We start from the raw sequence: 26,979 nt of genomic DNA, 5'->3' as shown, positions 1-26,979 counted from the left end.
TTTTGAGAAGAAAGCTTGGCCACTCTCGATGGCTGTCAGTATGATATAAAGTGGACGCCTTCTGTTGTTTCTCGAACGTCACACCACCCTTCACGCATCAACCCCTCCTCCCCTACCTCGCTCTTCCACCATGCATCTTCAGGGAATGTTTGTTCAGCTGGGAGCCATCATGCTCCTGGCACTGGCTGCCACCGCTGCGCCCAACAACGGAGGCAAGTCTTCCAACAAGAAGCAGCCCAACGTCATCCAGCTCATCTCGGATGGCTTTGGTCCCGCGTCCGAGACGTTCGCTCGCGAGTACCTGCAGTCGGCCAAGCACCTGGCTTGGAACGTGACCATGCCTCTGGACAAGCTGCTGGTGGGTGAGGTGCGAACTCGATCGACCAACTCGTTGGTGACCGACTCGGCTGCTTCGGCCACCGCCTACTCGTGCGGTCTGAAGAGTGTCAACGCCTACATCGGTGTCGACTCGGACAAGAAGCCGTGCGGTACCGTGCTGGAAGGTGCCAAGGCGAAAGGGTACAACACTGCGCTGGTGACCACCTCTCGCATCACCCACGCCACGCCCGCTTCGTACTCTGCCCACATCGATGACCGTGATGCTGAGGACGAGATCGCAAGCCAGCAGATCGGAAACTACATGCTGGGACGTCAGGTCGACATCCTGTGGGGCGGTGGACTGCGTCACTTCCTTCCCAACACGACCAAGCCCGGTATCCGAACCGACGGACGAAACCTGGTCGAGGAGGCCAAGCAGCGCGGATTCAACGTGGTCAACAACCGCAGCGACTTCGACGCTCTCCAGGGCGGCAACGCGATCAAGCTTCCGTCGATGGCGCTCTTCACCGCGTCTCACATGGCGTACGAGATCGACCGAAACGCGACGCAAGAACCCAGCTTGAAGGAGATGGCACTCACTGCGCTCAACGGACTGCGCAACCAGGACGTGCCCTACTTTATCATGATCGAGGGAGCACGTATCGACCACGCAGCTCACAACAACGACCCGATCGGACACATCCACGACATCCTCGCGTACAACGAGATGGTGCAAGCCGTGGTGGAGTGGGTGGACAGCAACGCTGCCAACAACCCGAGCGAGCGCGAGACGGTCATGTTCTCCGTGGCCGACCACGAGTGTGGTGGATTGACGTTGGGTCTGCAGAGGGCCGAAGACGAAGAGTCGTACTACGGATGGTACCCGGATGTGCTGCTGAACGCGACGCACTCGACCGAGTTTTTGGCGGCTCAGACGGCCAAGTGGGTGGCAGCTGCTAACCGTACCGACGCGGATATGCGCACCTACATCAAGGACGAGGTGGTGTCCAAGGGTCTCGGTATCAAGGACGTCCAGGATGGAGAGATCCAACGCGCCGTCGACCTTGCCAAGCTCAAGAACCAGATCCCCTACACGGTGTGGTTGTCGTCGATCGTCAACTGGCGTGCTCACCTCGGCTGGTCCACCACCGGTCACTCTGGCGTCTCTGTCGGGCTCTACTACCACGAAGCCGCTCCTCAGAAGAAGGGAACGCCCAGATACCAGCGCTACGAGAAGCGACGTGCCTCGGTGATCGGTTCGCACGAAAACACGTGGATCGGCCAGTGGATCGCCGAGTACCTCTCGCTGGACCTCACCTCGATCACCAAGACGCTCAACAACGGAAGCGACTACAGCTGGTACAACAACTGGGGCGACAAGCTCAACAGTTTCACCGACAACTTGGAGCACTACCACGGAGGTCTCGCCCGAGTGATCCCGGCGAGGAGTGCGAGCGAGAAGCGGGATCTGCACATGGGAGACTCGCACGCGGACAACGAGCCGCTGTTGAGGAGGATCCACGGTGCCAGGACGGGAGCTACGTTGGAAGAGAGGTCGCATTCCATGGCTCGTCGTCAGGAGCTGTAATTGGCGGTCAGTAGGCTCAGACACGGAATGTGAATAGAAAATGTCAATATGAGTTACCTCTCTCCAATCAGTCCATTTTGACGGCCAAGTCGAGAACGAAGCTCAGACGTTCTGGATCGATATCCCGATGAAGCACCTATAACCCGATGTCACACTTTCGACACGGTGCAGAGTGACGCAGACCAGCAGCTCGCCACTTTTTGACATTAGCAAGTCGTTCATTCGCACGAGAAAAGCACATTCGCAAAATTCTTTTCCGGTTGAGAGAGAGTCGGTTGTGAGTGGCAATATTTCGCTTGGTTTGGTGCGGCAACCTCGCTGTGACTCGCCCCCAGTATTCGGCTTTCAACACACACGACAGGCAAAAGCCAGAGCCAATTTCTTCTTGACCTTGTGGAAGAGAAGGCCAAACGGCAATTCAAAATTTCCAACACCCCAGAACCAGTCACATCAGTTGGATTTGGCATTCCTGCTGCTAGCTCGCTTGGCCGCTCCCGTTCGTCGGGTACAGCTCCGAATGTCTTTGGCAACATCACACAACTGATCCGATGGGAACGTCGAAGCGAGTCAGTCATACGAGTTGTAAGGGCAGCAAAGGCTTTGCCAAAACGTAATGCCTTGAATCGGTTCCCCCGCCTTAGGCCGCCCTTTTTTTTTTTGGAATGAATCTCTCTGACTCGCGTGCGGTTCGCCAAGTTCTTCCTGGAGATTATTTTGGCGCATTATCGCGCTTCGGAGAATCACCGAAATCGCCTTGCCCTTTTGCGCTTTTGCGCTTTTGTGCTGCTGCAGTGTAGACGAGTGAGTGCAGCAAGCGCAGTGAGTCAGTCTCTCGACGAAGGGTGAGTCAAACGTCGGATCTTCCGTCTGGCTCTTCTTCCTCTTCTCGCCATCATACACTCATACGCTTTACCCTCCCACACACACAGCCTTCATACATCATGTGCGATCACTCCGACCCTTCTCCGATTCAGCACGTCAACGGCACTGCGCCAGACACCCACGTCGCCATCGACACCTCGGCTCCCAACCACAATGGCAGCCACGCTACCAACGGTGTCGCCGCTCCAAGGGACAACGGCAACGCCGGCTCGGTCCAGCCCTTCAACTCGCGCTACTCGGACTTCTTGAGCAACGTGTCCAACTTCAAGATCATTGAGTCCACCTTGCGAGAGGGTGAGCAGTTCGCAAACGCCTTCTTCGACACAGAGACCAAGATCAAGATCGCCAAGGCCCTCGACAAGTTCGGTGTCGACTGCATCGAGCTCACCTCCCCCGCCGCTTCAGAGCAGTCCCGCAAGGATTGCGAGGCCATCTGCAAGCTCGGTCTCAAGACCAAGGTCATCACTCACATCCGATGCCACATGGACGACGCCAGGATCGCCGTCGAGACCGGTGTCGACGGTGTCGATGTCGTCATGGGCACCTCCAAGTTCCTCCGTGAGTTCTCCCACGGCAAGGACATGACCTACATCACCAAGACCGCCATCGAGGTCATCCAGTTTGTCAAGAGCAAGGGTATCGAGATCCGCTTCTCCACCGAAGACTCCTTCCGTTCCGACCTGGTCGACCTGCTCAGCATCTACCAGGCCGTCGACAAGGTCGGCGTCAACCGTGTAGGTATCGCCGACACTGTCGGTGTCGCCAACCCAAGACAGGTGTACGACTTGGTCCGCACATTGCGCGGCGTCGTCGGCTGCGACATTGAGTGCCACTTCCACAACGACACTGGCTGCGCCATCGCCAACGCCTACACTGCGCTCGAGGCTGGTGCCACCCACGTCGACACTTCGGTCCTCGGTATCGGCGAGCGAAACGGTATCCCTTCGCTCGGTGGATTCATCGCCCGCATGTACACCGCCGACCGCGAATACGTCATGAGCAAGTACAACCTCAAGGCGTTGCGCGAGGTCGAGAACCTCGTCGCCGAGGCCGTCCAGATCCAGGTGCCCTTCAACAACTACGTCACCGGCTACTGCGCCTTCACACACAAGGCCGGCATCCACGCCAAGGCCATCCTCGCCAACCCTTCCACATACGAGATCATCCGTCCCGAGGACTTTGGCATGAGCCGATACGTCTCCATCGGCCACCGCCTCACCGGATGGAACGCCGTCAAGTCGAGATGCGAACAGCTCGAACTCACCCTGACCGAAGAGCAGGTCAAGGAGGTCACCGCCAAGATCAAGAAGTTGGCAGACGTGCGCGAACAGACCATGGAGGACGTCGACTCCATCTTGAGGAATTACGCCCGCGCCATCGAGAACGGTGCCGTCGCCGCCTAAGAACTTCAAACCCCCACTAAAAGAAAGCTTTGATCGTCGTACTGCATGCAGAGCGCTACAGCAAAGTCAATTCAAAGAAGGCCCTTTCCAAACGTGGAAAAAAGAGCCGTCTCTTCTCAAACTCCCTCGCAAAACGCATCCCTCTCATCTGCATCCAGCTTGGCTCCCTTTCTCCCTCTCAGACCGCCGCCGTTCCTGTTTTTTCTTTTGTCGTGGTTGACACATTCAAACTTGTTTTGTCCATTTGCATCGGAGCCGTGCGTGGCGGAAGTCTGAGATTCGATTGCGTGTGAGGATCTGTGAGAGAGAATGCTCGTTGAGAAAGTTCGAGCTTTGAGGATGTGGCATTTTCACACGTGGTGCATCGACCATTTAGGAGCCAAATCCCGCCTCCAGTCAAAGCGATCTGTAAGTTGGCTCAAAGCTTCGAACGCTAGCCCTTCATCAAGCATCACTTGACAAGTCGAAACTTTTGAGAAGAGAAGCCGCAAACATCCACGCACAAATCAAAAGCTGGCACAGCAAGCACATTCTCTGTCGGCTCGTGATGTTCTCGCAAAGTTGTTGCTGAACCTGCAATTACGTCTTGTACTACCAGAAATTCCCGCTAGCGATCCCATCACGCACCCTCTGCCGGTCGCAAAGAGTTGTAATGCTCTCCCAACCCGTACATCTTCCTATGGTACGAAATCAACAAGGCCTTCCCCGCGTCCTCCTCGTACTCTCCCTCGCCTACCTTCAACACCGGTCTTCCGGCCATGACGACATTGATCTGCGCACCGAACGCCCTCGACAGCGCCAGGATCTCGGGTTGACCACCCCACACGCCCGTCTTCTCCACGGCATCGCAGTAGTCCAAAAAGTACTTTTCTTGCGCCTGATCGCTGTTCAAGGTTCCGGCTTCCTTGTTGATGATGCCGGCCATGTGTTCGTCCGAGTCCGAGATGAAGGGTTTGTAGGTGTCTGGGTGGGTGCGCATTTCGCGCGCTGCTGCGGTACGCGCTGACTTGTAGTCCGTAGGTGGGTTGTGCGGTCGTCGAAGGTTCAGCTGGTCGGCAACGGCCGCGTAGAGGCAGTGTCCGTCCGGAGTGATCTCGTGCATCTTGACACCCAAGGCGGAACACATGGCCGTGATGCCTTGTCGTTCGAGAGCCGCTTCGTCCGGTTTGTTCGATCCGAGCTTCACTTCTTCTTCCGCCTGCCTTCGAACTTCTGCGGCCTCCGCCGCCTTTCGATCTTTGCGTTGCTGTTGCCGGCTGGGTTTCTTCTTGGTTGCAGCAGCAGCAGAGTCTAGTGGTGGTGGCGATGCCGCAGACTCGGGCGTCTTGGGACTGCTGCTGAAGAGTTTGCGAATGCTGGATCGACGACCGGTATTTGGACTGGTAGAAACAGCGGTTGTATCGGGCGCGTGGGCATCTGGGTTGGCGGATTCGGCTTCGTCGGAGTGGTGATGCCGCAGACCGTTGATGAGTCGTTCACCTGCTCCTCGAATGCCTCCGGAATGCGTCGAATCCGATTTCGTCACGGGGATTGCGGCGGGAGCTGGCTTTTGGGTGCTACTGCTGGAAGTGGTTGCGGCGTTCTGGGCGTCCCTTGCGTCCAGTGCGGCGAGTAGCTCATCTGCAATGTCGAATCCGTCGTCGTCTACAAAGGGATCGATGACACCTGGTTCGGCGGCAGCATCTCGATTCGCCTGTGACAAACAAGTTTAGAATGGGTCAGTTTGGGTGTGATGGGATCAGTCGCTACTCGTATTGCTACTCACCTCGATGTCTCTACGGAGCGAGTCGTTATGCTGCGGTGCTGGACGCGAGCCTTTCCTTCCTTTCTTTGGCATTGTATCGGCTCGACTCGGGAAGGCGCGAATTAGATCGATGCTGGTATCGTTGATGGGGCTCGGAATGACCGATGAGTGGTAGTATTGCTCACACGCTCGAGCGGAATGTGTTTGAATGATATTGCAACGAAGCGCACCTCGAGGCTCGCATGTCCCGAAACTTTTGGGCGGGCCGGGCAACCTTATCCCGTGTGTTTGTCTCGCCTTTTTGTGTCCCCCTTTTTTCATGTCACATTTCTTCGGACGGCCATTTTTCGGTTGAAGGCTGTTCCGATTTCATCTGTGGTGGAGGTGGGGAGCGAGCTCGGACCATGCCGACTGGGATCGTGTGCTTGGCGATTCCATTCGAGCCTCGGATGGTCCTTGACAATCGACCACTACCATCATCTCGGATCCCACTGCATACGGCGTATTCGTCTCCCACGCTCGCAATCATGGCCAAAGGGACGAGCTCCATAGATCCGGGCAACTACGCCTCGCTCGGTCTCACCCACGTCCAATGTAAGTCACGCCTTCGCCTCGATGTATGCGCCGAGACCATTCGTGCTGACGATTGATCCCGTGCGCTTGTCTTTGATGCTCGACAGATGATCCGTCCGACTCGCTCGCCAAGCTGATGGCTCTGATCACGCTCTCGCCCATATTCCTGCTGTGCTCGTACATCACCATCATCCTCCTCCGTCGCGAATTGACATTCATCAACGCGCTCATCGGCCAGCTCGCGTGCGAAGGTCTCAACTGGGCGCTCAAGCGTCTCATCAAGCAACCGCGTCCAACAGGTCATCTCGGAGCTGGCTACGGCATGCCCTCTTCCCACTCGCAGTTTCTCGGCTTCTTTGCCGCCTTTTTCCTCTCACATTTCTACCTCAATCGTCCACCCCTGGTCAAGCCCCGGACTCTGATCAACACCATGCGACGAATCGAACACACCCTTGCTATGATCCTCATTGCTTCCATATCTATCCTCACTTGCTACTCGAGGCACCATTTGCACTACCACACCCCTCTCCAAATCATCGTCGGTCTTTCGCTCGGTCTCGCCTTCGGAGGCGTGTATTACTACTTTACCGAGTATCTCTCCAGAAAGCCGCTACGGCTGCCAGCACCGCTCGCTGTCTCGGAATCCTCGTCGCCGCTCGCTATCCGCGCGAACCGCTTGCTCCAGCCTATAAGCACATCTTCTGCTACTCCAAGGAAGCAAACCAACTCATCTAGTCTCCGGCAACGCAGCACCAGACACCGCAGACGCTCTTCCACTCTCAGTGACATGATCCTTCCAGAGCTCCACCCATCGCCTCCCATACGTCAGATCTTACTTGACCATCCCATTTCCATCGCTTTCCGTATCCGCGACAGCTGGGCTGTATGGAGAGATGGCGGCATCGAAGGCGAATACGGAGCCTGGAGGCGCGAGTGGGAAGCGCGAAGAGCCGCTTCAACGCCCCTCGGCTTTGCGGATGGCACCGATGTAGGTCGCTTGCCGCGTCACTACTCCATCATGCTTACAGCGCTCACCGAAGCTGATAAGTCGCCGCCTACGGACGCTGCCTTTTGCGTGGGATGCGTCGTTTCCTTCACGAAAGATTCGGGAAAGGCTACTCCATCGGAAATCCTCGCCACCGGTTTCTCTCGGGAGCTTCCGGGCAACACACACGCCGAGCAATGCGCACTCGACAGGCTCGCGTCCAACTTTGGGCTAGCAAAGCAACCTACAGACGCACATAATGTACCAACGCTCGATCTCGACCTGTACACGACCATGGAACCCTGCTCAGAGAGACTCTCGGGCAACCTCCCCTGTGTGCAGCGCATCCTCAAATTCAACGAGCAGTCCAATGTCTTTGAACTTCCTCGGGAACTAGCTCAGCAATTGGGTCATCTAGGATCAACGACAGGCGCTCTACAGGCAAAGCTGCGCATTCGACGTGTCTTTCAAGGCGTCTCAGAGCCGGATGACTTTGTCAAGTGTCAAGGTCAAAACATCCTGCGAGACAGCGGGATAGAAGTTCACACTGTGCGAGCAAGCAAAGACGACGACGATGGTCAGCTCGAGAAGGACTGCCTTCGAGTCGCTAGAAAGGGACACACATCCAAAGAATAGAGCCGGGAGACCTGAAATAATGATTTAGAGCAATACTTGATCATTTGACTTGTGTGAGGGGTATCATATATGCGTACGTGAGAGAAATGGAACCGGGGTCGAGAAAAATTGCGACATCGATCAATGCATAGGAGCCGAGCCGCCTTCCTTACCGAGCGCGACCCAAGCACCGCTTGCAAGGATGACAAGACTGCCGGCGATAGAGACCCAATCTGGCACCTGACCGAACAACAGGAGCTGCCACGCCAGCGCAAAGATGATCTGCAGATAAGACATGGTAGCCGCACGTCCGGCTGACTCCCTCTGCAGGCCGAGTGTCTGGAATACTTGGGCGAGCAAGCTGAACAAACCCACTCCGAGGAGCAGGAATAGCGACAGAGTCGATGAGGGAATCACGAATGGCTGGTTGAGCACCCACATTGCGACGAAGCTCGAAACCCAGCTGCAGAGGGAAAAGTAAGCGATCGAGTGGTAGGTGGACGCACGTTTGCCGATGCGACGAAGGCATACCCAGGCACCTGCCATCAGCACGACACCTGCCAGGGCAACCACAATTCCAACAATGCGCGCTGCTTCTGTGTTGGAACCTGGATCAGAGGGGGGCGGAAGTTCGATGTCACCATCCTCGGGTACACCTTCGCCCGCGTCGTTGCCGAACAGGAACGAGGGCCGTGCGATGAGCGTGACTCCGCCGAGGGAAAAGGCACCTGCGATGCGTTCGCGCATCGTGAAGGGCTCGTGCAGCATGACGTGAGCTAGGAAGCCAGTCGCCAGAGGTGCGAGGAAGGTGATGACGGTGGCATCGGACAGAGAAAGAGCATGCAGGGAAATGTAGAGCGCCAGAGTGGAAGCGAAACCGAACATGCCTCGTGCGAGCAACAGCATGCGAGCACCCGGTGGGCCCAGCAAGATGTGCTCGGTCTTTGCCAGGCACATGGCGAGCATGCAGCCGATCCAAATGATGAGGCACTCCACACCGACGACCTCGAGCGCGCCGATGGGCTCCGATTCGTTCTGCTGGCCTTCACGGTCATCGAGAAGCTTGACAAAGAGGTTCATGGTCGAGTACGAGACTTGGCTGACGGCGATGAGCATGAGACCTAGATTTGTGCCAGGCGTGGTGGAGGGGTCGACTAGGGCATGATGGAGCGTGATGGCGCTCACATCGGGGTGTTCGGTGTTCGCTTTGGACCAAGTCGAGCCCTCGGGCAGGGTGTCTTCCTCTGGGATCTGTTGTGGTCTGCGGTGCGAGCGGATCGAGGGTCGTAAGCTGGACACTGCCGAGGGACGTCGATTCGAAAAGGCAGTGGCAGATTGCCTCCTGCTGGTGCTGTGGTAGGAGGAGGCGAGGATGGGCTGGCGCTCCTCGTCAAAGGATTCAAAATCGCTTCTTCTGTCCTGCTCGTCGAGCCTCTGCTGAGCGACAATGTACTCGTTGGGGTGAAAGATGGAAGCAAAGTCGCTCAACATGCTCGTCCCGAGGATGCTGGCGTTGCCGTCATCGCGATCGCGGCCGTAGGTATAGGACTGATCTTCGGTACCATCTTGGCTGATTCCGCTTTCGCTATGGAAGGTGGCCGAGCCGTCCGCCTCGATCTCCTCGTCGTCGCGCTCGTCGATGCTGTCCTGAGTCTCGCTGCGAGTCGAGGTACGTTCGAAATAAGAAGAGGAGCCTGGGAGGACCGAGCCGTATGAGGCAGGATTGAAATCAGATGCGGGTTGCACTCTGCCAGGAGGTGCTGCCGACATGTTCGTAACTGGATGAACTCGGGACGATGATGGTGGTCGGCGGCGGAGTGTTTGTGCGCAATGAGAGAAGTGACGTCGCTGATAAGGGGAAAGGAGGAGAGAGCCATAACGACACTGAAACCAAAGCCAAGTCTCGAAATTTCTTCCAGTTTCTGTCTCGGCTACGAGCTTCCTCTTTTTCATGCCCCTCCGCGCATCTTTTCCAGCAGCACACGGCGACCCGGTGTTGCGGATCTCGATCGGGCTGCGGCTTTTCCGACTGCCGCGCCTCCACACACGTCAAATCCAAATTCAAATCGACACGCGCGCTCTTCTCCGTCATTTGGTCCGCGGCCCAACGTCGCCTTTCGTCGTGTGCCGTTAACGACCTTGTCCCTCATGTCTCGCTGTACAAGATCTGGCAAGGTGCCAGCTCAGAACAAAGCCTCAAACTCTCATACTCTGAGCTTTCAGAGGCCGGATCTTGCTTGTCCGGAGCAACGCGCGAATGTGAGTTGACTCGGGAGCAGTCGACGTGGTATAGAAAGCCATGTGAGTCGACGAGATTCACAGCGTGGAGCACACGCTCGCCCCAGTCTGCCGGTCGGAGAAGTGCTCTCCCAAGCACGCTACTTAGTATCATGCAGGTCCTTTCTGATGCACTCGTGGTCACAAAGTGCTCGAGATGATGGTGGAGCTTCTAGCTCGTTCGCGAGACGACGGTGACCCCCTTTCTCGTCTCTCTCGTCTCCACCAAGACAAGTAAACAGATTCGAGAATCTTTTATGAATTAGTTCAGGTGCTTCAGGGCAAGGATTTGCCAAAAAATCACTATTTTTCCTCTTACTCCTCAGACACACGTCTCTAAGTGGCGAATTGTCGCTTGAAAGTACATTTCGCACGCAGAGCCCCTTTTTTGTCTCTGAACTTCATTATTGTCGTCGAGGCGAGTGTTTATGCAGATACGAAAATTTCACAATGAAAACACGTCGTGTTTACTTGTTCAAATATAGCTTATCTAGTGGAAAACGCTGATACGACGTACTGGTTGCTTTCAGTCAAATCTAACAAAAGCTTCTAGAAACAAGAAACAAGATGACAGCGCTACAAGAAGAAAAGATTCAATCTCAACGTTCTCGTTCAGATGGCAAGTGTTTCTGAGCTTTGTCGAATAAAAATGTATGCAGCATGATCGAAACTGTGAATACAGACGCGGTTCAAGAAGGACATGGAAGCATCACTGATACCATTATCGAGCAACGAGTGAATGACAGTGCTTGCACTCTCTATTTGCGTATACTCGGACAAAGATTCTGTTGGCAGAAATGTCAAATAGCAGCGTTGCTTAAGAGTCGACCCAGAATTATTGCTCGCATCTGTTTTGTTGGCGCTTTGTATTTATTTTTTTCTGCTGAACACGAGGGAGTGTACTGCGTACATTTACCGTGTTCCAGACAACACAATTTTGTCATACGTTTATCTTCATCGATGACAAAAACAAGAACGGTCGCATGTTTCGAATACACACACTCTCCTTTTCATTTAATGGGTACCACGCAAAATGACGCTTGTCTGATGCGCGGTATAAGTCAGAGTGGTGCATTAGCTTTCAAAATTGTCGCTGACTTTCTCCAGAAAAGCCATTCATGAACTCATAAATCCTCAAGTTGCTCCACCCTTCGCTCATGAGATTATTTGTGTTTTGGAAGATCAAAGACCATTGGTGAAACCCTGAACGCCACAATGCACACATCAAAAGTCCACCACTCTGAATTTTTTTTCCTGTAGATTATTCTGACACAGATATTGTGTTGACGACGACTCACTTTGTAATTGTCCAGATGTCGACAGATGTCGATAAACGCCACGGGACAGTGTGCAGCACAGAGGACGCGCCTACCAGGCCACGGCTTCTCCGTTCAACGACAGCGAGGACTTCTTCTGCACGCCATCTGTCGGAATCTATCAGCAGGCTCATGCTTGTATCAAGCGCGGACACAAGACGCACGACGAGCACACCAGTGGCTCAAGGCAGCCGACCACATCCAGATGGGGGAAATGAGAACCACGTCGGGACATTCAATTGCGTTCTGTGTGGAATCAGATAAGGAAGGTGCTGAGAGACTTCGATACAACGTGGACCTTTGCGTGTCAAGTAGTGGAGGATGAGGAAGGAGGAGATGCTGGTCGGTAGAAAGGACCTTCAGGGAGCGGGAGACATCGTCGTGTGCTGGGCGCCATGAGGCAACGTGCTGTTGGCGGGTCCCTGCAGACCGGCATGAGCGTTGGTGTTGGCGCCGCCGATATGGTGGTGGTCAGCCGAACCGATGCGCTCGTGATCCTTCTCTACGAGGCCACGTCGTGGCTCGTGAAGGTCGCTGTCCTCTTCGGACCGTTTACCCGATCGAAGGCGAAGAGCTCCGTAGTCGCACCTGCGTAGCATGCTGAGAAGAAGGAACGCAAAGACGGGCTTCGAGAAGATGTCCAAGATGCCGTAGAAGAGGAACTGCAATGCGGCACATAGTGAAAGAACCAGGGTGTCAGTGCTAACACGGCGATGTATGATTACGATTCGCGTCGAGAGTCCACGGCAGCAGGACTCACCTCGGCGCTGATGCCGATCACGTTGCCACCTTCGCTCAAACCCCAGCATACAGCATACATGGGCCAGATGATGCCCAACAATACCGAAGCATACAGGTAGGTACGTCCAAAGTCTTTGCCGAGTCGTCGAGCAGATCGCAGACCGGACGCGAAGACGTGGTACAATACGTAGCCAAGTGCAGCGCAAGCAAAGACCTGCATGCGAATAGCGCAAAAGTCCATAATCGGAGGAGGTTGGGGCTCGTCAGTGGATCTTCAACCTTATCAGCAAGAAAGAGGGACAGTGCAGGGACCACTCACAAAGTAGCCCCACTTATAACGAGTACGGGTGAGGGCACCCAGAAGACCGCAGACGACCATGAGGACGTTGAAGAAGAGCGTGACAAAGATGATGGACAAGGGCAAGCCCGTGATGAGGAGCAGGCTGAGCAGCAGAAGCGTGGTAGTGAGCGTCCAGTCGACATAGCGACTGTACCAGATCTGACGGGTCGGGTAGCCGCCAACGCCGCTGCCGCGCGCACTGTGATGCAGGAACTGCGCCGTGATGGGGGTGGATCCAAGATCGCTGGCTTGGGAATACCACGAGACGGTCGAGACGGCGAGCGCAGCAGCAAGAAGGTAGTGGAAGGCCCTCCTCTTTCTACGCATCCTGAAGGACCACGCGAGAAGGCCGAGGGTGGAAGCGCCCATGATGCAGAACATGACCCAGCCCCAATCACTTCCCCATCGACCCAAGTGGATGTCTGCGTTGGGTGGATTGACTTCGAGGGCACGATTGCCGCGCTTGACGAGGCTGGCTGTGTCCATGTTGTAGAGCGTAAGCGACGAAGAAGGGGATGGCTGGTTTCTTGTGAGTCAAAGGGAGATAGCACGGAGACGGAAGATGTCGACGTTGGTGCGAAAGACGAAACGGAGGGAGCTTGGGATGCAACTATATATGTATCGACTGACCTGTTGGAACCTTCGCTGACCGCAAGACGATAAGCGGCTGTCTCGGCAGAAGAGCATCAGCACCGTCATCATTCACCTAAGCTGAGGTTTGGGGCTGATCGAGCGTCTAATGAGCCAGCGCTGATTCACCTATTTCTCATCAAGAGAGCCTCGCCGCACACATAGGCTGATTAGGGCGGAAGAGAACAGATCGACCTCATTGCGAGAGGCGGTCAAGATGGCAAGAGAGCCTTCAGGAGAATGCGCAGTCAAATAGCTCCCAGCAGTGGCAGGAAAAGGCGAGTCCTCTTTTTCCGCATGGCGCGCCACAGCTGCTGACTCGCCGCAGATAGAGCAGCTTAATCAGCGCCGCCGCTCACGTCGCACACGGACCACATCCGTCACACAAAGTCACAAAGCAAGGCAGAAAGGAGCGAGAAGATGCAAATGCGGACGGTTGCAGAGATTTGCAACTGACCTAAATGATGTCAGAGGAGAGGAGGCGACGCTCGCGTGCGTGTGACGCGCAGGGAGATAGCGAGAGGGGACAATGTGCTTGTCGGCACAGATACTGGCCTGTCGACGAGGTGAGCCTGTGCAAAACCGGCTATCAGTAGAAGTGCGAGCGAGGAATGCGGTTGTGCCAGGGACGAGGCGACACAGCTAGCCTACGAGGGCGTTGATGTTCTACACCTTGGCACGTAGACGTAGCTCCACCGCTTCGATGGCATCCTTGAGCTCCTTGGGACCAGGTTTGGTGGCGACAGCGTCGGGCTCCATGTCGAGGTGTTCGACCATCCAAGCGCGTGTGGTGCTGCCGAGAACTGCGATGCGCGGAAATTTGCGAGAGGTGCTGGCTGAGCCTTTGCCGAGCGCTGTCGTATGCGCAGAAGAGATGGTGGTTGCGGCGCCGAGCTGCTCTGCTTTTTGAGTCGTCGCGGCCGATGCACTTCCATCTGTGGCGGGTGGCATCCATTTGCGACGTCGAAACTCGTCCAATGCATAATCGACGCCACTCGGCGAGAAGAAGACGATCCAGTCCGGCCGCGCGACGTAGGGAGGCTTGGCGCCATTTCCGGCACCATGACCGGCCGAATCGGCGGCAGCATTCTTGGCCTTTGACCTGAGAATTTTGAGCACCGACTCTTCCTCGATCGGATTGATGGCCTCTGGCTCGATATGAGCGGGCGATGCCGTCAGCTGGGGCGACCCACCAACTGCGGCAGGAATGGCCAGGTTGTCGGGGCGTGGACGCGCTGCTTCGGCCGATGTCATGGTGCTAACGCCGAGCGGCGTGCCGACGGAAGGCACGTGGCTCAGGTTTTGATGGTGGGAAGAATGCGACGGATTGCGGCTGAGCTCGGCGCTGCTCCTAGCATGGGCGCGAAGATCGTCGGCGCTCGACCTGCGGCTGGCCCCTGTGCTCCTGGCAGCCGATGCGATGCTTCCGCCGCTGGGACGTCTGCTGCCGTGACTCGGTCTCCGACTGGGAGGGCGCGAGACGACCGAAGGAAGCGTCGTCGCGAGCACATCGCAGCCTTCGGCAAAGTGGACATCTGGCGCCGTCTCGTACACCTGAAGCTCCTCGAAGGGGACGGGACCTGTGGGAGGTGAGGCTTGCGTCAGCATGTCAGGGATCGTGGTCGCATTCTTGTCGCCGACGAGGTATAGGAGCGGGGGTGCCTGCTCCGCCGAGCGCACGTCGGAATTCTGATCCAAGATGGAAGGCGACGAAAAGTGACGCACGACGTAGCGAGCCAGCGCTTCGCCTGTTCCGGTGGCCTCGCCACCCATGACGAGTCGCGGGCGAAGCCATGGGGCAAGAGGCACGTTGCGTAGCGCCGAAGAGGTCGCGGGGCCCACTGCGAAGAAGGGAACACGATTCCACGCCGTCGGAGAGCTGGAAGAAGTCTTTTTGTTGCTGCGGAGGATGTCCTGGGCTGCGACGCCTGCCGAGATGTATGCTTCTACAGCTCGTTGGCTCGTCACGATCATGCCGCGGTAAGGACCGCTGGAGCCGTCGGTGGTGTTGCGAGAGCCATGAAGGAGACGATCGATGAACTGATCACGATTGACAAACTTGTGAGAAAGGATGGGGAAGGAAGTGACACAATACTCGATTTCGACCTCATCGCCGTTGGCGTCTTGTGGATAGGAGAGGTGATGTGTCATGAGACGAGGCTGATCGTGGATGAACTTGCCCTTGCGTCTTCCCGTTGCTGAGAGTGGTAACGCTGCTGCAGGTGCTGATGTAGGATCCGGGGATGGCTTGTTGGGAGCGGCGGCGGCGACGGCGGCTACGGCGGCTTGCTGCGTCAGGGCGGTCTTTATGAGGTCGAGAGCGCCATGCTCTGCAGTGGAAGAGAAGGAGGACTTTGCGCCCTCCGACAAGCTTGGCAGCGGAGTCGATGTGCCTGATTCGAGCGCAGAAGATGCAAACGAGGGCAGACAGAAAGAGCCGAAAGCGTCGTGATATGGATCTGTGCCTTTGGTCATGGACACGGGCGACCGTAAGAGCAATATCGTGATCGGAGGAGGGGGTTCCTCGATGTCGTCGGTGGCAGACATCATGGCGGCGGAGCTCAGCTAGCAAGCGACGGTCGCTGCCGAGGATGATGGCACCTCCGAGAGGAGTGGGAACGGACGCTCCCACACTTTTGTACAGGCGGCGTCTTCCAGTGCCGAATTGCGCTGTATCAGAACGTTGTGGGTATGCCGAGCCTGCTGCTGCGATAGGCGCTTGCGCTTGTGAGTGCCAGTGATTAGTGATGAACAGGTTGGCAGATGCAGGAAGGGTAGCTGCGTCGGAGCAGCAAGCGCCACCTTCGGATGTGCCAAGGGGCAGCTGTCAAGAGTCGACAGGATGTCGAAGCATGCAAGCAGAGAGAGAGAGAGCGAGAGTGTGTACAGCAAGTGTGGCCATGTGACGTCCAGCGAAAGGGGCCAGCGCAATCCAGATTAAAGCGAAACGCAACGCAACGCAACGCAACGCACCTGGAAAGTCGGACCGTCTCGAAAGTGTTGGTCGGTGTTGCTTCTTGGCTTGACCTTTCCCGCAGCGCTGCAACATCACATCGCAGCAAGCATATGCACAATTTCGTTTTGGTCCATGCAGCTAGAGGGACTTCCACTCAACGGCTGCTCCGATTCTCTATTTTTGTCACCCTCGTGGCACATGCCGGCAGAAATCCAACAAGTTGGCAAGATTGTGTGTTGCGAAAAGTCTCACATCCCTTCCTCTATGGTTGGTGTTGGATTTCGAGAAGAAAGCGCGAATCGCGAGCGCGCGTCTCTCGCTGCTCTGAGCCCCAGGACTGTTGAACACAGCAAGAGAGAAAATATCAGGCGATGCACTACCCTTCTTGACTTTTGCGGAGAAGCCGATTTTGCAAACACGCACGCACCAACTGACCACAACGGAAGTGTTCCGACTCGACATACCTTCTCCTCTCCTTCCAGTCACCTATCTACCCCTTCCTTGCGATCACATCCGACACTGTTCGCATCCGCAGCAATGTCGACATCATCCGCATCGGGCGAGGCACACCTTGTCATCGGTGGCGCTGGCTTCCTCGGCTCACGCATCGCTCTGGCTCTTCGTCAACGGGGCGAGAAGTACGTCTCCGTCTTTGATCTGCATCCCGCCCGACAGCCCATCGAAAAGGTCGAGTACTACACGGGCGACATCACCTCCGAATCCTCGCTTCGAGACGCTTTAATCCAGGTCCGAGACAAAGCCGGCATCGAGGCGGGCGCTGGCAAGGGCGTGGTCATCTACCACACCGCAAGTCCGGTCGCTGGTTTGGGACCGGAAATCTACCACAAGGTCAACGTCGTCGGCACACAGACCGTCATCGCTGTGGCCAACAAGCCGGAGCTCGCTGTCACCAAGCTCGTCTTCACATCCAGCGCAGGCGTCGTCTACGACGGCAACGATCTGATCAACGTGGACGAGCGTCTTCCTTACCCCAAGAAACCGCTCGATGCGTACAACGATACAAAGGCGAAAGCGGAGCAGCTCGTCTTGCAAGCCAACAACGACCAGGCGGGCAAGCTCAAGACTGTTGCGATCCGTCCGGCTGGCATCTTTGGTATCGGCGACCGACAGGCGCTGCCCGGCTTCTTCAACGTGCTGCGCACCGGCAAGACCAAGTTCCAGATCGGCGACAACGACAATCTCTTCGACTGGACCTACGTCGACAATGTGGTGCACGCACATCTGCTTGCTGCCGATAAGCTCCATTCCCCTGGCTATTCCGCTGACAAGCTCGGCGACGTCATGATCTCGTCCAAGGTGATCGCGAATGACGAGCTCGAATCCCAACGTGCAGTGCCCACCAGTGAAGCGAGAGAAGACACTCCTGCCGGGTCCAAGGACTACGCGCGCAAGCTGCCCACCACGTTGAGCCCCGACACGCTTGAACACGAGCTCAACGTGCGACCCGTGATCCGCAACAAGTACGATCAGTTCTTCCACATGATGAACCCGGAACTCGTCAGCCCAGGCAACCCGCTCGGTGACCAGTTCCCGCTGGTGGAGGAAACGGTGCCAGTCGCGGGAGAGGCATTCTTCATCACCAACGGCCAACCCATTCCTTTCTGGGACTTCCCACGCGCGTTGTGGGCAGGCATGGGACACGTGATGCCAGAGTCGAAGGTTTGGAAGCTTTCCAAGGAGACCGGTCTCACCTTGGCTGGCTTCGCTGAAACGTTCGGCTGGCTGACGGGAAGAGAGGTGCAGTTCACCAAGTACAAGGTGACCTACTCGGCAAGCTCGCGATACTACAACATCGAAAAGGCGCGTAGAGCGCTCGGCTACTCGCCCATCGTCAGCGTCCAAGAAGGTATCCGCAGGAGTGTCGATTGGTGGAAGAGCGAGCACCCGGAGGACGTCGTCACGGGCAAAGCCTGAAGTGTTGCATCGGCCTGTCAGCCTTGAAGACCAGACCTGTACGAACCGCACGAATGCTCACACAGTGGACGTCGCTCGCTACGCAACACACGCACGTAGGAACGCCCTTCTGCATCATCTTGTCATTTGAGCATCCGAACGAGCGTCCCGCGTTGACTCGGGAAAGAGTCTGTTTGACCTTCGGTGCTGTTCCGAGGCCTGAGCTGAATTAGAGCCCGAATGTGTGTCAGAGGCGGACAAGCTACCGACAAGCTACACTGGATGACTCGGGCCTGTGCGATATCAACGTGGACGCGTGCACAAGCCCGCGTTATCAGAAATTCCGAGACGCCGGCAAACCCGAGGTTGGGAAGAACCGATTGAGCCAAAACCAACACCAGGGTCCGCTCTGCAACGGACACGCAACCAGTTCTCCGTGACTCGGAACAAGCCGACACTTGCTTTACTGTAGCCGGTTATATACATCCCCCTACGTCGCAACGACCGCTGGTCTTTATTCCCCAAGTAGCCCCTCACAATCCTCCCTGCACCGTTCTCAGACAGGATGGTCGCTAGACAACCACTAGAACAGCGTATCGCAGCCCACCGTCACGCACTGCTGTCAAAACCGTTCCCAGGCTTCGGACACTCGCTCAGACCGTTCTACGGATTCGACCCGTCCTACGTCCCCCTCAACAACGGCTCCTTCGGCGCCTGCCCCACCTACGTCCTCGACATCATCAAAGAATACCTCGACGAAGCCGAGCGTCGACCCGATACCTTCCTGCGTCAACAGTACCAGCCTTTGCTCGACCAGGCTCGCAAAGAGGTGGCCGACATTGTAGGATGCGATGTGGCGGATCTGGTGTTTGTCAACAACGCCACTTCTGGCGTCAATGCTGTTATGAGGGGTCTGAATGGGACCTGGAAGAAGGGCCAAGGGATTTTGGTGTACGACACGGTGTACGGCGCTTGCGGAAAGACAGCACAGTACGTTGTGGATTCGAACCCGGACTTTGAGCTGCAGCTCGTCACTGTGCCGTTGAGGTATCCGCTGACGCACGACGAGGTGGTGGACCAAACCAAGGCAGCCATCCTGCACGCTGAGAGCAAAGGCATCAAGATCCGCGTTGGTATCGTCGACGCCATCACCTCGGTCCCCGGCGTCATCGTACCATGGGAACGACTAGTCACGCTGTTTCGACAGCACTCCATCCTCTCGCTCATCGACGGCGCCCACGCCGTCGGCCAAATCCCGCTCAACCTCCGCGCCGTCGATCCGGACTTCTTCATCTCCAACTGTCACAAGTGGCTCTCGGCCCACCGCGGATGCGCTTTTCTGTACGCCCCCGCTCGCAACCAAGGCTTGGCCACCGCCATCCCCACATCGCACTTCTACCTTTCCCCCAACATCCCCAAATCCAACGCACCCGATCTCATCCCTACCAAAGCACCCTCCAACTGGGTCGCCACCTGGGAGTGGACCGGTACCATCGACCTTTCCAACTACCTCAGCGTTCCCGCCGCCATCGAGTTCCGCAAGTGGATGGGAGGCGAGCAATCGATCATGCAGTACAACTCCGAGTTGGCACGAAAGGCAGGAGAGATTGTCTCAAAACGGTTGGGCAAAGGCTCCGTGGTGATGGAGGTCGAGAACCCAACGCAGGAGGAGAATCTGACTGCTTGCATGGTCAACGTCTCCGTACCGATCGGTCTGCCACCGACTCAGGGTTTGTCCGAGGAAGAGGTGCACGTTCAGCTCGACGTCTTGGCGACCAAGCTTCAAACTCGACTGGCGAGCGAACACGATACGTTCGTCATGTTCCGACCTCACGCGGGTAAAGTGTGGATCCGATTGTCCGCCCAGGTGTGGTTGGAGGAAAGCGATTTCGAGTGGGTCGCGGATAAGATCGCTCAGATGGTGCTCGAGGAAGACATGCAGTCCAAAGTTTCAGTGTGAGTCGATGGAATCGTACTTCTGGATGCGAATGGAAATGCACAAAACAAGTTCAGATTGGTCAAAGGCATGCTGTTCACCGACAAGACAGACGTTCAGGCTATGATCATGTTCGAATGATGTGGACAAGCTGAATGCAGCAACAGGATCGAGACTCACTGAGCCCTTATCTGTGCAGAGAGCCGTTGAGAGACGGACAAATCCTCCAAATGGGTCATCACCACAGCAAACCTGCATCGTTGCTTCCCCCATCACGAGCATGATGAAGTCGTAGATCTAGCAAGTCATCGTCTACAAGCACAGCATTATGCGATGCGGAATACATCAGAGAAATCTCTGTGAACGACGCCCCATTTCCTCCTCTAATTGCCTGCCAACAGCTTGGCGATCTCTTCGTTTGCCTCATCCGTCTTTGTCTCTGTGACCTCGAACGCGCTTCTGCCATTTGCGGTCTTCCTACCCGGCTTCTTGGGATCTTCCGTATGAGAATTCGAGACCCAACCCATCTTTCTCTCGTACGCCGCCGGCGAACGATCCAACAACAATTCCAACTCGTGGTCGGTGATGATCTGATCGTTCTCATCCCTGACCAACTTGACCTGTTCCGATTCGAGCGCGAGCAGCTGACTGGCAATATCTCGCAGTTCGTCCTCCTTCTTCTTCTTGCCACCTCCGAGCGCAGACTGGTATCCGGCGGGGAGACGGAATTTGCCCTGCTGGATGACGAGGGCTTCGAGCTTGCGTTTGTTGCCGGCTCGTTTGAGGATACGCTCCTCGACGGTACTGGCGGAGACGAGACGGAAGATGAGGCAGGGCCGGGTTTGACCGATCCGGTGAACGCGGTCTTGCGCCTGGAGATCCATCTGCGGGTTCCAGTCCGAGTCGTAGAAGATGACCGTGTCGGCAGCGACGAGGTTGATACCGAGACCACCGGCACGCGTGCTCAGTAGGAAGAGGTTGCATGCGTCGGGTCCCTTGTCCTCGTTGAACGACTTCATCTGTGCACGTCGTTCATCCTGGGGCGTGGTGCCGTCGATTCGACAGGTACGGAGACCCTTGAACTCGTTGGCCCACTCCTCGATGATGTCGAGCATGGTGGTGAACTGACTGAAGATGAGCACCTTGTGTCCACGATGGAAGAGCTCGTCGAGAAGTCGATTGAGCATGAGCATCTTACCGGAGGCATTGATGAGATCCTTGTTGACGACGAGCGTGCCCGAATCCATGTCGATAGGCCAGTCAAAGAGGAAAGGATGATTGCAAATCTTGCGAGCCTGCATGACAATGTTCTCGAGGTGCATATTCTTGATCTGCTTCTGCGCTTCGCGGATCGAAAAGAGCTTTCCCTGACGTTCAGCTTGAGCGGCAGAGAGCTGCTTTGGACCGGCATTGAGCTCCTTTTCGAGCTTGTCAAAGTAGTGATTGTCGGTCATCTCGTCGACCTGGTAGTTGACACCGCGCTTGGCTCGTCGATTGTTTTGCTTGCGAGGAGTCGAGGCGCCAGAAGCGGTCTCCTCGTCCTCGACGATGTGGAAGTCGGCCGAGGAGGATCGCGACGACTTGATGGGTTCGCTCTTGCGAGGGCGACCGCGACCGCGCTTGGTGGGCTTCGAGTCTTGTTCTTGATCGTCAACGTTGAGGTTGACATGGACGTTCTTGCGCTTGTTCGCGACTGCCCAGGGATGCGGGGACTGGTTGCGACTGTGATCTGCCGAGGGGACACGGGTGGTGGGGACGGACGAAGAAGCGGAGTTGATGCCATCCGGGTCGTCGAGGATCTCTTGAATCTGCGGCCAGGGCAGACCGGTCTTGCGCTCGAGCAACCATCTGCGGATCTCGCCGTTGACGACCGAGTTGTAGAGCTCCTTCTGAAGCTCTGTCAGGGGAGCATAGAGCAGATACTCCTTCTTGGGCGGCAAGTCGGTCTCGACGTCGTTCTTGAGACGACGAAGCAAAAAGGGCTTGAGAATCTCGTGGAGCTGTGTGATGACCTGGGAGCTGTTCTCTTTGGAGAGAATACGAGACTGGCCCTGCTCTTCGTGAATGTCGGAGAAGTCGAACCATGTCTCAAAAGTGGCGAGGTCATCGAAGATGTCGGGCAGGATGAAGTTAAGAAGCGACCAAAGCTCGGCGAGGTTGTTGTGGAGGGGAGTGCCTGAGAGAATGAGACGGTTTGCGCTGCGGTAGGTCTTGAGCTCGCGAATGAGACGACAGTTGAGGTTCTTGAGTCGATGACCTTCGTCGACGACGATAAACTTCCAGGGGTAGTTAGCAAGCCATTTGCGATCGCGGATGATGAGTTCGTAACTGGTAACGACGATGGGGAAATCCTTTTGCCTTTCCTTGTCGCGGGGCATACGGAGGCGACGATCGCGAAGCTCGCGACGCACCTCGGGATCACCGTGGTACATGATGGCGGGAATGTCGGGAGTGAAGCGTTCGAATTCCAAGACCCAATTGTTGATGGTGGAGAGGGGAGCGACGACGAGGAATGGACCCCAGACGCCCTTCTCGCGGAGATGAGCTAGGAATGAGATGGTTTGAAGGGTCTTGCCGAGACCCATCTCGTCGGCGAGGATTCCATTCAGACCGTTCTCGTAGAGGCTGATGAGCCATTCGAGGCCATCGAGCTGGTACTCGCGCATCTTTGCACCTGTGACGAGCTTGGGCTGGTTGCGACGGCCGCTTTCGTTGGCAGCAGCAGCAGCGTGTGCTTTTGTTTCGGACGCGTCGGATGCTTCTGTCTTTGCCTTCTTGTTTGCCTGCTCTGCTTGTTGCTTTGCCTGTTCTAGATCATCTTCGTCCAGATAGCTGGAGACGTTGTAGGAATCGTCGTTTTTGCGTTTGCGGGTGTCTCTGCGGCGGGACTCGCGCTCGGAGGCGGTGGAAGTAGATGGCTTGTCGTCACTTGGGTTGGCGCCTGAGCGAGTCTTGCGAGCAGGAGCAGAGGGCTGAGGATCGGAGAGAGCACTGTCAGCCTTTGCAGCCGCAGCTTCACGACGAGCTTCTTGCTTTGCAGCGGCCTCTGCGCGAGCCTTGCGCTCCTTCTCCATCTTTTCGCCCATGATGCGGGAGTAGACGCCGGAACGTTGGAGCAAGTACTTGAGCTTTGTGAAACGCTCTTCGTGTACGTCTGGCTCCACATCGTGGGCAGCTTTGGAGGATTTGGCTGTTGAACGACCCATTGAGGCCGAATCTGATGGTGTGGAGGTGGCAGCAGCAGCAGCGGATTTGGAATTGGAAGAGGAGGAGGAAGGCTCGTGGTCCTGGTTGTCTGCTTGAGCAGCTGCGCGGAGAAGCTCTTCGTCGTGCGAGTCGTCGTCGTCATCGTGATGATGTGAGTTGCCATTGGCGTTGGAGTGGCCGTTGGGCTCTTGCTTGAGCTTGGCCGCCATGATCAATGCTTTGTGGCAGGCGATGCGGTGTGGGTAGCGGACTAGGATAAGGGTGGGGATCCTTTGAAAGCGTTGTTGTGGTGGTGGTGGCCAGCGTAGAGTCGTGCGCAGGAACGTGCCAAGATGATTTGGTGCGGGATGGGAAGAACCGAATGAAATGAAATGGGAGAGTGACTGTACGCAGTGTACAGAGTCGAGTTGGACAATGAACCAAGTCGATATGACAGCCAAGTTTGACAGTCTGCCAAAGTGCCAAAGTGCTTGTGTAATTTGTGGCCCTCAGACGTCACTTTTCGCCGTTCTCATTTTCTTCCTGGTTGAGCTCAGACACACGAGCCACGGCTGCGCAACGGCAGTGTGCATTTTCTAGCGAGGGAGCGGATGAGCGCGTCTCTCCACTCGATTGCTTTTGCGATTCGGCCCATTTACGCGTCACGCGAAGAGACTGTGGGATGGGATGTGGCGTGTTAGACCGGTTCTGACACACTATTTGCGGCTCGAAATTAGTTGGCATCGATTGCCCGCGTGCATGGCTGTGATGTGAGCCAGTAAAATGGGCGTTGCACCAGCGAGATGGGAGCCGGAGGCCCCGTCTTTTTGTGCATGGCTCGCTTCGACTCTGACAGTGTACGAAAAGACAATGCTGAACCGAATAAACTGCATTGCAGAACTGCACGTCAGTTTGCTGCGCGTCGCCAAGTGTAGACGTTCCAGCCTCGCGAAGGGATCAGCAGGCTTGAGCTTGGGACGCTTCCGTGTGGGCGTTCAGGCCCGCTCTGACCACTCCGCTTCCTTTCCCTGCCGTTCGGGCACACTATCTTCGAGCCTAGTCCCGCGTGCTGATACGTACAAGGCTTGAGCGTATTTGTGCATCAAGCACATGCTTCCTCCGCCAATCATCTTCAATCTTGGCCTCTTGACGGCCTGGCTTCTCATTGAAAGCATGTAGTGTACCTAGCGACGCCCAAAGCGCTCGCTAAGGTTTTCGCGATTTGTCGGGTTTGATGTGGCCATTTTGAGGTCGTCACTTCTTCCTACTATGTCTGTTCTTCCATTCGACGCGAGCAAGCTCAAACAGGCCCTCAAGCGGCTCGATTGGCAGGCGAGCCAGCTGTGACGTTGGACCTGATCCTATAAGTGCAGCATTCTTACTGTCGCCTTCTTGCAGATACGAGATGCTCCCCATCGTCTGCTCTTCCATCTTCTTCGCCTCCTTCTTCCGTTATTCCTTCATCATACCTATCATCGTTGCTCACCATCATGCCATTCCACCAAATGCCTGATATAGACGCCCCAGCACCGCCACCTTCCCCATTTCATCCGATTCATCCTAACAGCTTGATCTTTTTGCATCGTGGTCAGACGCGCTTGCAGATCGCCAATGCTCTCTCAACTTTGCTCCACAAACCTACTTCTAACGTAGCTCGTATTTGGCTCTTTGCGAGCGAGCTCGAGGTGATCATCACCTTTGTCGTGTGCGCCGTCATGCTCTACAAGAAACGAGGTCTCGGCGAATTTTGGGCCTTCAAGAAGCGCGAGTCACAGACCGGCACCTTCTGGGTTGCCAACGCCGTCTTTACCCTCGTCACCACCGTCGCCTTCTATCTCTCGGTGTGGGGCATCACCGGAGTCATCATAGCCTCTTATTCTTTTGCCCACATTTCCTTCATGGAGTGGTGGTGGGTCATCCCTCTACCCTGGTTGCCCCTCGCCGTGGGCGCCTATATCAGCATTCACGGTTTCATCGTAGGCTGCAGCCCGCGCTCACCGCTCTCCGCCTTCAAATCTCACACGGGAATTGCCGCTCGCCACAAATGGTATTCCCTTCCTGTCTTCAGGAGTGCCACGCTCGTCAACACCATTCTCGTACTTCCTTGTGTTCTCCTCCTCGTCAGTACCGTCGCTCTCGTCGCCATGTCGGGACGCGCCTATTACCGCGCAAAGACGTTCGCATTCGACAGCCTCCCGCATGACCTGCTCCTCCAGATGGGTCACCACGCTCGCGGACGCGCAGCTTCCATGGCTGATGCCGATTCTCTCGCAACAGACGAGCTCATCTGGACTGCACGTCTTGTGGCAGCCAAGTACATGACGGTGCACAGATACGTTTCCATCAACCTCATCGTCTTTGCGTTCGCTGCCATCTACATCTTTGTCCTCTGTCTCGTGTACGGCATTCCGAACGCCATGAACCTTGTCGATCATGCTTGCTCTCGCTATCCTCGACCCTTACCCGCCTCATGCACCACATACCGCCGCAAGCTCTGGTTCCTCGTTACAAAGGCGAAACCCACATGCGACCACAGCGTCACTCAACTCAGCATCGCCAGCTGGAAAATGACCATCCTAGCCGTCACATACATTTACATCCTGACCCTCTGCGTACCGTGCTACGCAGTCGTACCTATCTTCATCGTATGCGGAACCTGGCCGCATCGCGTACAGCAAGGAGACCTTGCAGCCATCATTAACGGTGCCGAATTGACCATCTCCGTCATCACCTTTCTCAGTTGCACCTTCGTGGCAATTTTCAGCTGTGTCAGCAGTCTCGACCCTGTATTCCGTGCCGTCTTGGGCCTCAACGTCATCAGAACCACGATCCCCGTCGATGTCGATATAAGGTTCGAATTCCAGCAGCATTGTTCCGAAGACAACGAGTTCGATACGTCTCAAAACTATACTAACACGGACAGAGGCTCGCACAATAAGCTGACGCCCGACAGCGATACAAAGGAGACGAAGCTCAAGCTGTCCGTGAGGCAATCCTCCAGCTCCATCGGCAGCACGGCCAAGTCTCCTGTCAACACGGACTTTCCAGAGTATCCACTCGGGCTCATGACGACCAACACGTCTGATGGCGTGGAAGCACACACGCAGCGAGGCGAAGACAAGGGTAACAATCATGTCACTCAGCACGAGGCGTGAAGCTTTGCTGTCCAATGTATGATCTACCGGACTGAAGCACAAGGAGCAGGGATTCGTCGTATACTTCTTAATCGCATCACACTCGTTTTCTCTACCATGAAGCTTTCATTGACTTCCGATTAGGTTTGCCTTTTGCGTCGACTGTGAGACTCTTCTTACGGTTTTTGACATTTTCGCCCTTGCAGAAACAGCTGCTGTGAGTGCTGGGAAGCGCAGCGAGTCACACCTTCCGCGATCTGTAAGCGAGAGACGCAGTCACAAGTTGACATTCGATGAGTCGGCCAAGATGCAGACATGTGGGTGATGGCACGCGCCTCTCTCTGCCTCGCTTGATCATTTCCCAACGAAGACGGGTGCGCACTAGCCCACTTACGCGGACCTTCCCCGCTTCCTGCCACCATGATCCCACCTTTCCCACAC

At 56.0% G+C, this 26,979-nt stretch overlaps 11 protein-coding genes across 11 annotated transcripts; 6 read left to right on the top strand and 5 right to left on the bottom strand.

Annotated features, from left to right (window-relative positions):
* Nucleotides 1–130: 130 nt before the first annotated feature.
* On the top strand, nucleotides 131–1,906 carry PHSY_005829 (repressible alkaline phosphatase; the record flags this gene model as incomplete). The annotated part of the gene is made up of 1 exon (XM_012336437.1): nucleotides 131–1,906. The coding sequence occupies one exon, from the start codon at nucleotides 131–133 to the stop codon at nucleotides 1,904–1,906; it is 1,776 nt and encodes a 591-aa protein (XP_012191827.1).
* Nucleotides 1,907–2,847: 941 nt separating this feature from the next.
* Nucleotides 2,848–4,191, top strand: PHSY_005828 (hypothetical protein; the record flags this gene model as incomplete). Its single annotated transcript, XM_012336436.1, has 1 exon — nucleotides 2,848–4,191. The coding sequence occupies one exon, from the start codon at nucleotides 2,848–2,850 to the stop codon at nucleotides 4,189–4,191; it is 1,344 nt and encodes a 447-aa protein (XP_012191826.1).
* Nucleotides 4,192–4,810: 619 nt separating this feature from the next.
* Nucleotides 4,811–6,028, bottom strand: PHSY_005827 (hypothetical protein; the record flags this gene model as incomplete). Its single annotated transcript, XM_012336435.1, has 2 exons — nucleotides 4,811–5,884; nucleotides 5,957–6,028. The coding sequence occupies 2 exons, from the start codon at nucleotides 6,026–6,028 to the stop codon at nucleotides 4,811–4,813; spliced, it is 1,146 nt and encodes a 381-aa protein (XP_012191825.1).
* Nucleotides 6,029–6,339: 311 nt separating this feature from the next.
* Nucleotides 6,340–8,129, top strand: PHSY_005826 (hypothetical protein; the record flags this gene model as incomplete). The annotated part of the gene is made up of 2 exons (XM_012336434.1): nucleotides 6,340–6,529; nucleotides 6,616–8,129. The coding sequence occupies 2 exons, from the start codon at nucleotides 6,340–6,342 to the stop codon at nucleotides 8,127–8,129; spliced, it is 1,704 nt and encodes a 567-aa protein (XP_012191824.1).
* A 120-nt stretch (nucleotides 8,130–8,249) lies between these two features.
* Nucleotides 8,250–10,258, bottom strand: PHSY_005825 (hypothetical protein; the record flags this gene model as incomplete). The annotated part of the gene is made up of 2 exons (XM_012336433.1): nucleotides 8,250–9,956; nucleotides 10,157–10,258. 2 exons carry the CDS (start codon nucleotides 10,256–10,258, stop codon nucleotides 8,250–8,252), a joined length of 1,809 nt encoding a protein of 602 aa, XP_012191823.1.
* Nucleotides 10,259–12,060: 1,802 nt separating this feature from the next.
* Nucleotides 12,061–13,268, bottom strand: PHSY_005824 (hypothetical protein; the record flags this gene model as incomplete). The annotated part of the gene is made up of 3 exons (XM_012336432.1): nucleotides 12,061–12,363; nucleotides 12,462–12,656; nucleotides 12,762–13,268. 3 exons carry the CDS (start codon nucleotides 13,266–13,268, stop codon nucleotides 12,061–12,063), a joined length of 1,005 nt encoding a protein of 334 aa, XP_012191822.1.
* Nucleotides 13,269–14,078: 810 nt separating this feature from the next.
* On the bottom strand, nucleotides 14,079–15,962 carry PHSY_005823 (uroporphyrinogen-III synthase; the record flags this gene model as incomplete). Its single annotated transcript, XM_012336431.1, has 1 exon — nucleotides 14,079–15,962. One exon carries the CDS (start codon nucleotides 15,960–15,962, stop codon nucleotides 14,079–14,081), a length of 1,884 nt encoding a protein of 627 aa, XP_012191821.1.
* Nucleotides 15,963–16,905: 943 nt separating this feature from the next.
* On the top strand, nucleotides 16,906–18,303 carry PHSY_005822 (hypothetical protein; the record flags this gene model as incomplete). The annotated part of the gene is made up of 1 exon (XM_012336430.1): nucleotides 16,906–18,303. The coding sequence occupies one exon, from the start codon at nucleotides 16,906–16,908 to the stop codon at nucleotides 18,301–18,303; it is 1,398 nt and encodes a 465-aa protein (XP_012191820.1).
* Nucleotides 18,304–18,847: 544 nt separating this feature from the next.
* PHSY_005821 (hypothetical protein) lies at nucleotides 18,848–20,242 on the top strand (the record flags this gene model as incomplete). Its single annotated transcript, XM_012336429.1, has 1 exon — nucleotides 18,848–20,242. One exon carries the CDS (start codon nucleotides 18,848–18,850, stop codon nucleotides 20,240–20,242), a length of 1,395 nt encoding a protein of 464 aa, XP_012191819.1.
* Nucleotides 20,243–20,601: 359 nt separating this feature from the next.
* On the bottom strand, nucleotides 20,602–24,148 carry PHSY_005820 (ATP dependent chromatin remodeling factor; the record flags this gene model as incomplete). Its single annotated transcript, XM_012336428.1, has 2 exons — nucleotides 20,602–23,695; nucleotides 23,925–24,148. The coding sequence occupies 2 exons, from the start codon at nucleotides 24,146–24,148 to the stop codon at nucleotides 20,602–20,604; spliced, it is 3,318 nt and encodes a 1,105-aa protein (XP_012191818.1).
* An 89-nt stretch (nucleotides 24,149–24,237) lies between these two features.
* PHSY_005819 (protein phosphatase 2c) lies at nucleotides 24,238–26,559 on the top strand (the record flags this gene model as incomplete). The annotated part of the gene is made up of 2 exons (XM_012336427.1): nucleotides 24,238–24,310; nucleotides 24,803–26,559. 2 exons carry the CDS (start codon nucleotides 24,238–24,240, stop codon nucleotides 26,557–26,559), a joined length of 1,830 nt encoding a protein of 609 aa, XP_012191817.1.
* Nucleotides 26,560–26,979: the final 420 nt, after the last annotated feature.

The sequence above is a fragment of the Pseudozyma hubeiensis genome (assembly GCF_000403515.1).
Source record: "Pseudozyma hubeiensis SY62 DNA, scaffold: PHS53, whole genome shotgun sequence".
Taxonomy (NCBI): domain Eukaryota; kingdom Fungi; phylum Basidiomycota; class Ustilaginomycetes; order Ustilaginales; family Ustilaginaceae; genus Pseudozyma; species Pseudozyma hubeiensis.
This window is presented reverse-complemented; position numbering and strand designations above follow the sequence as displayed.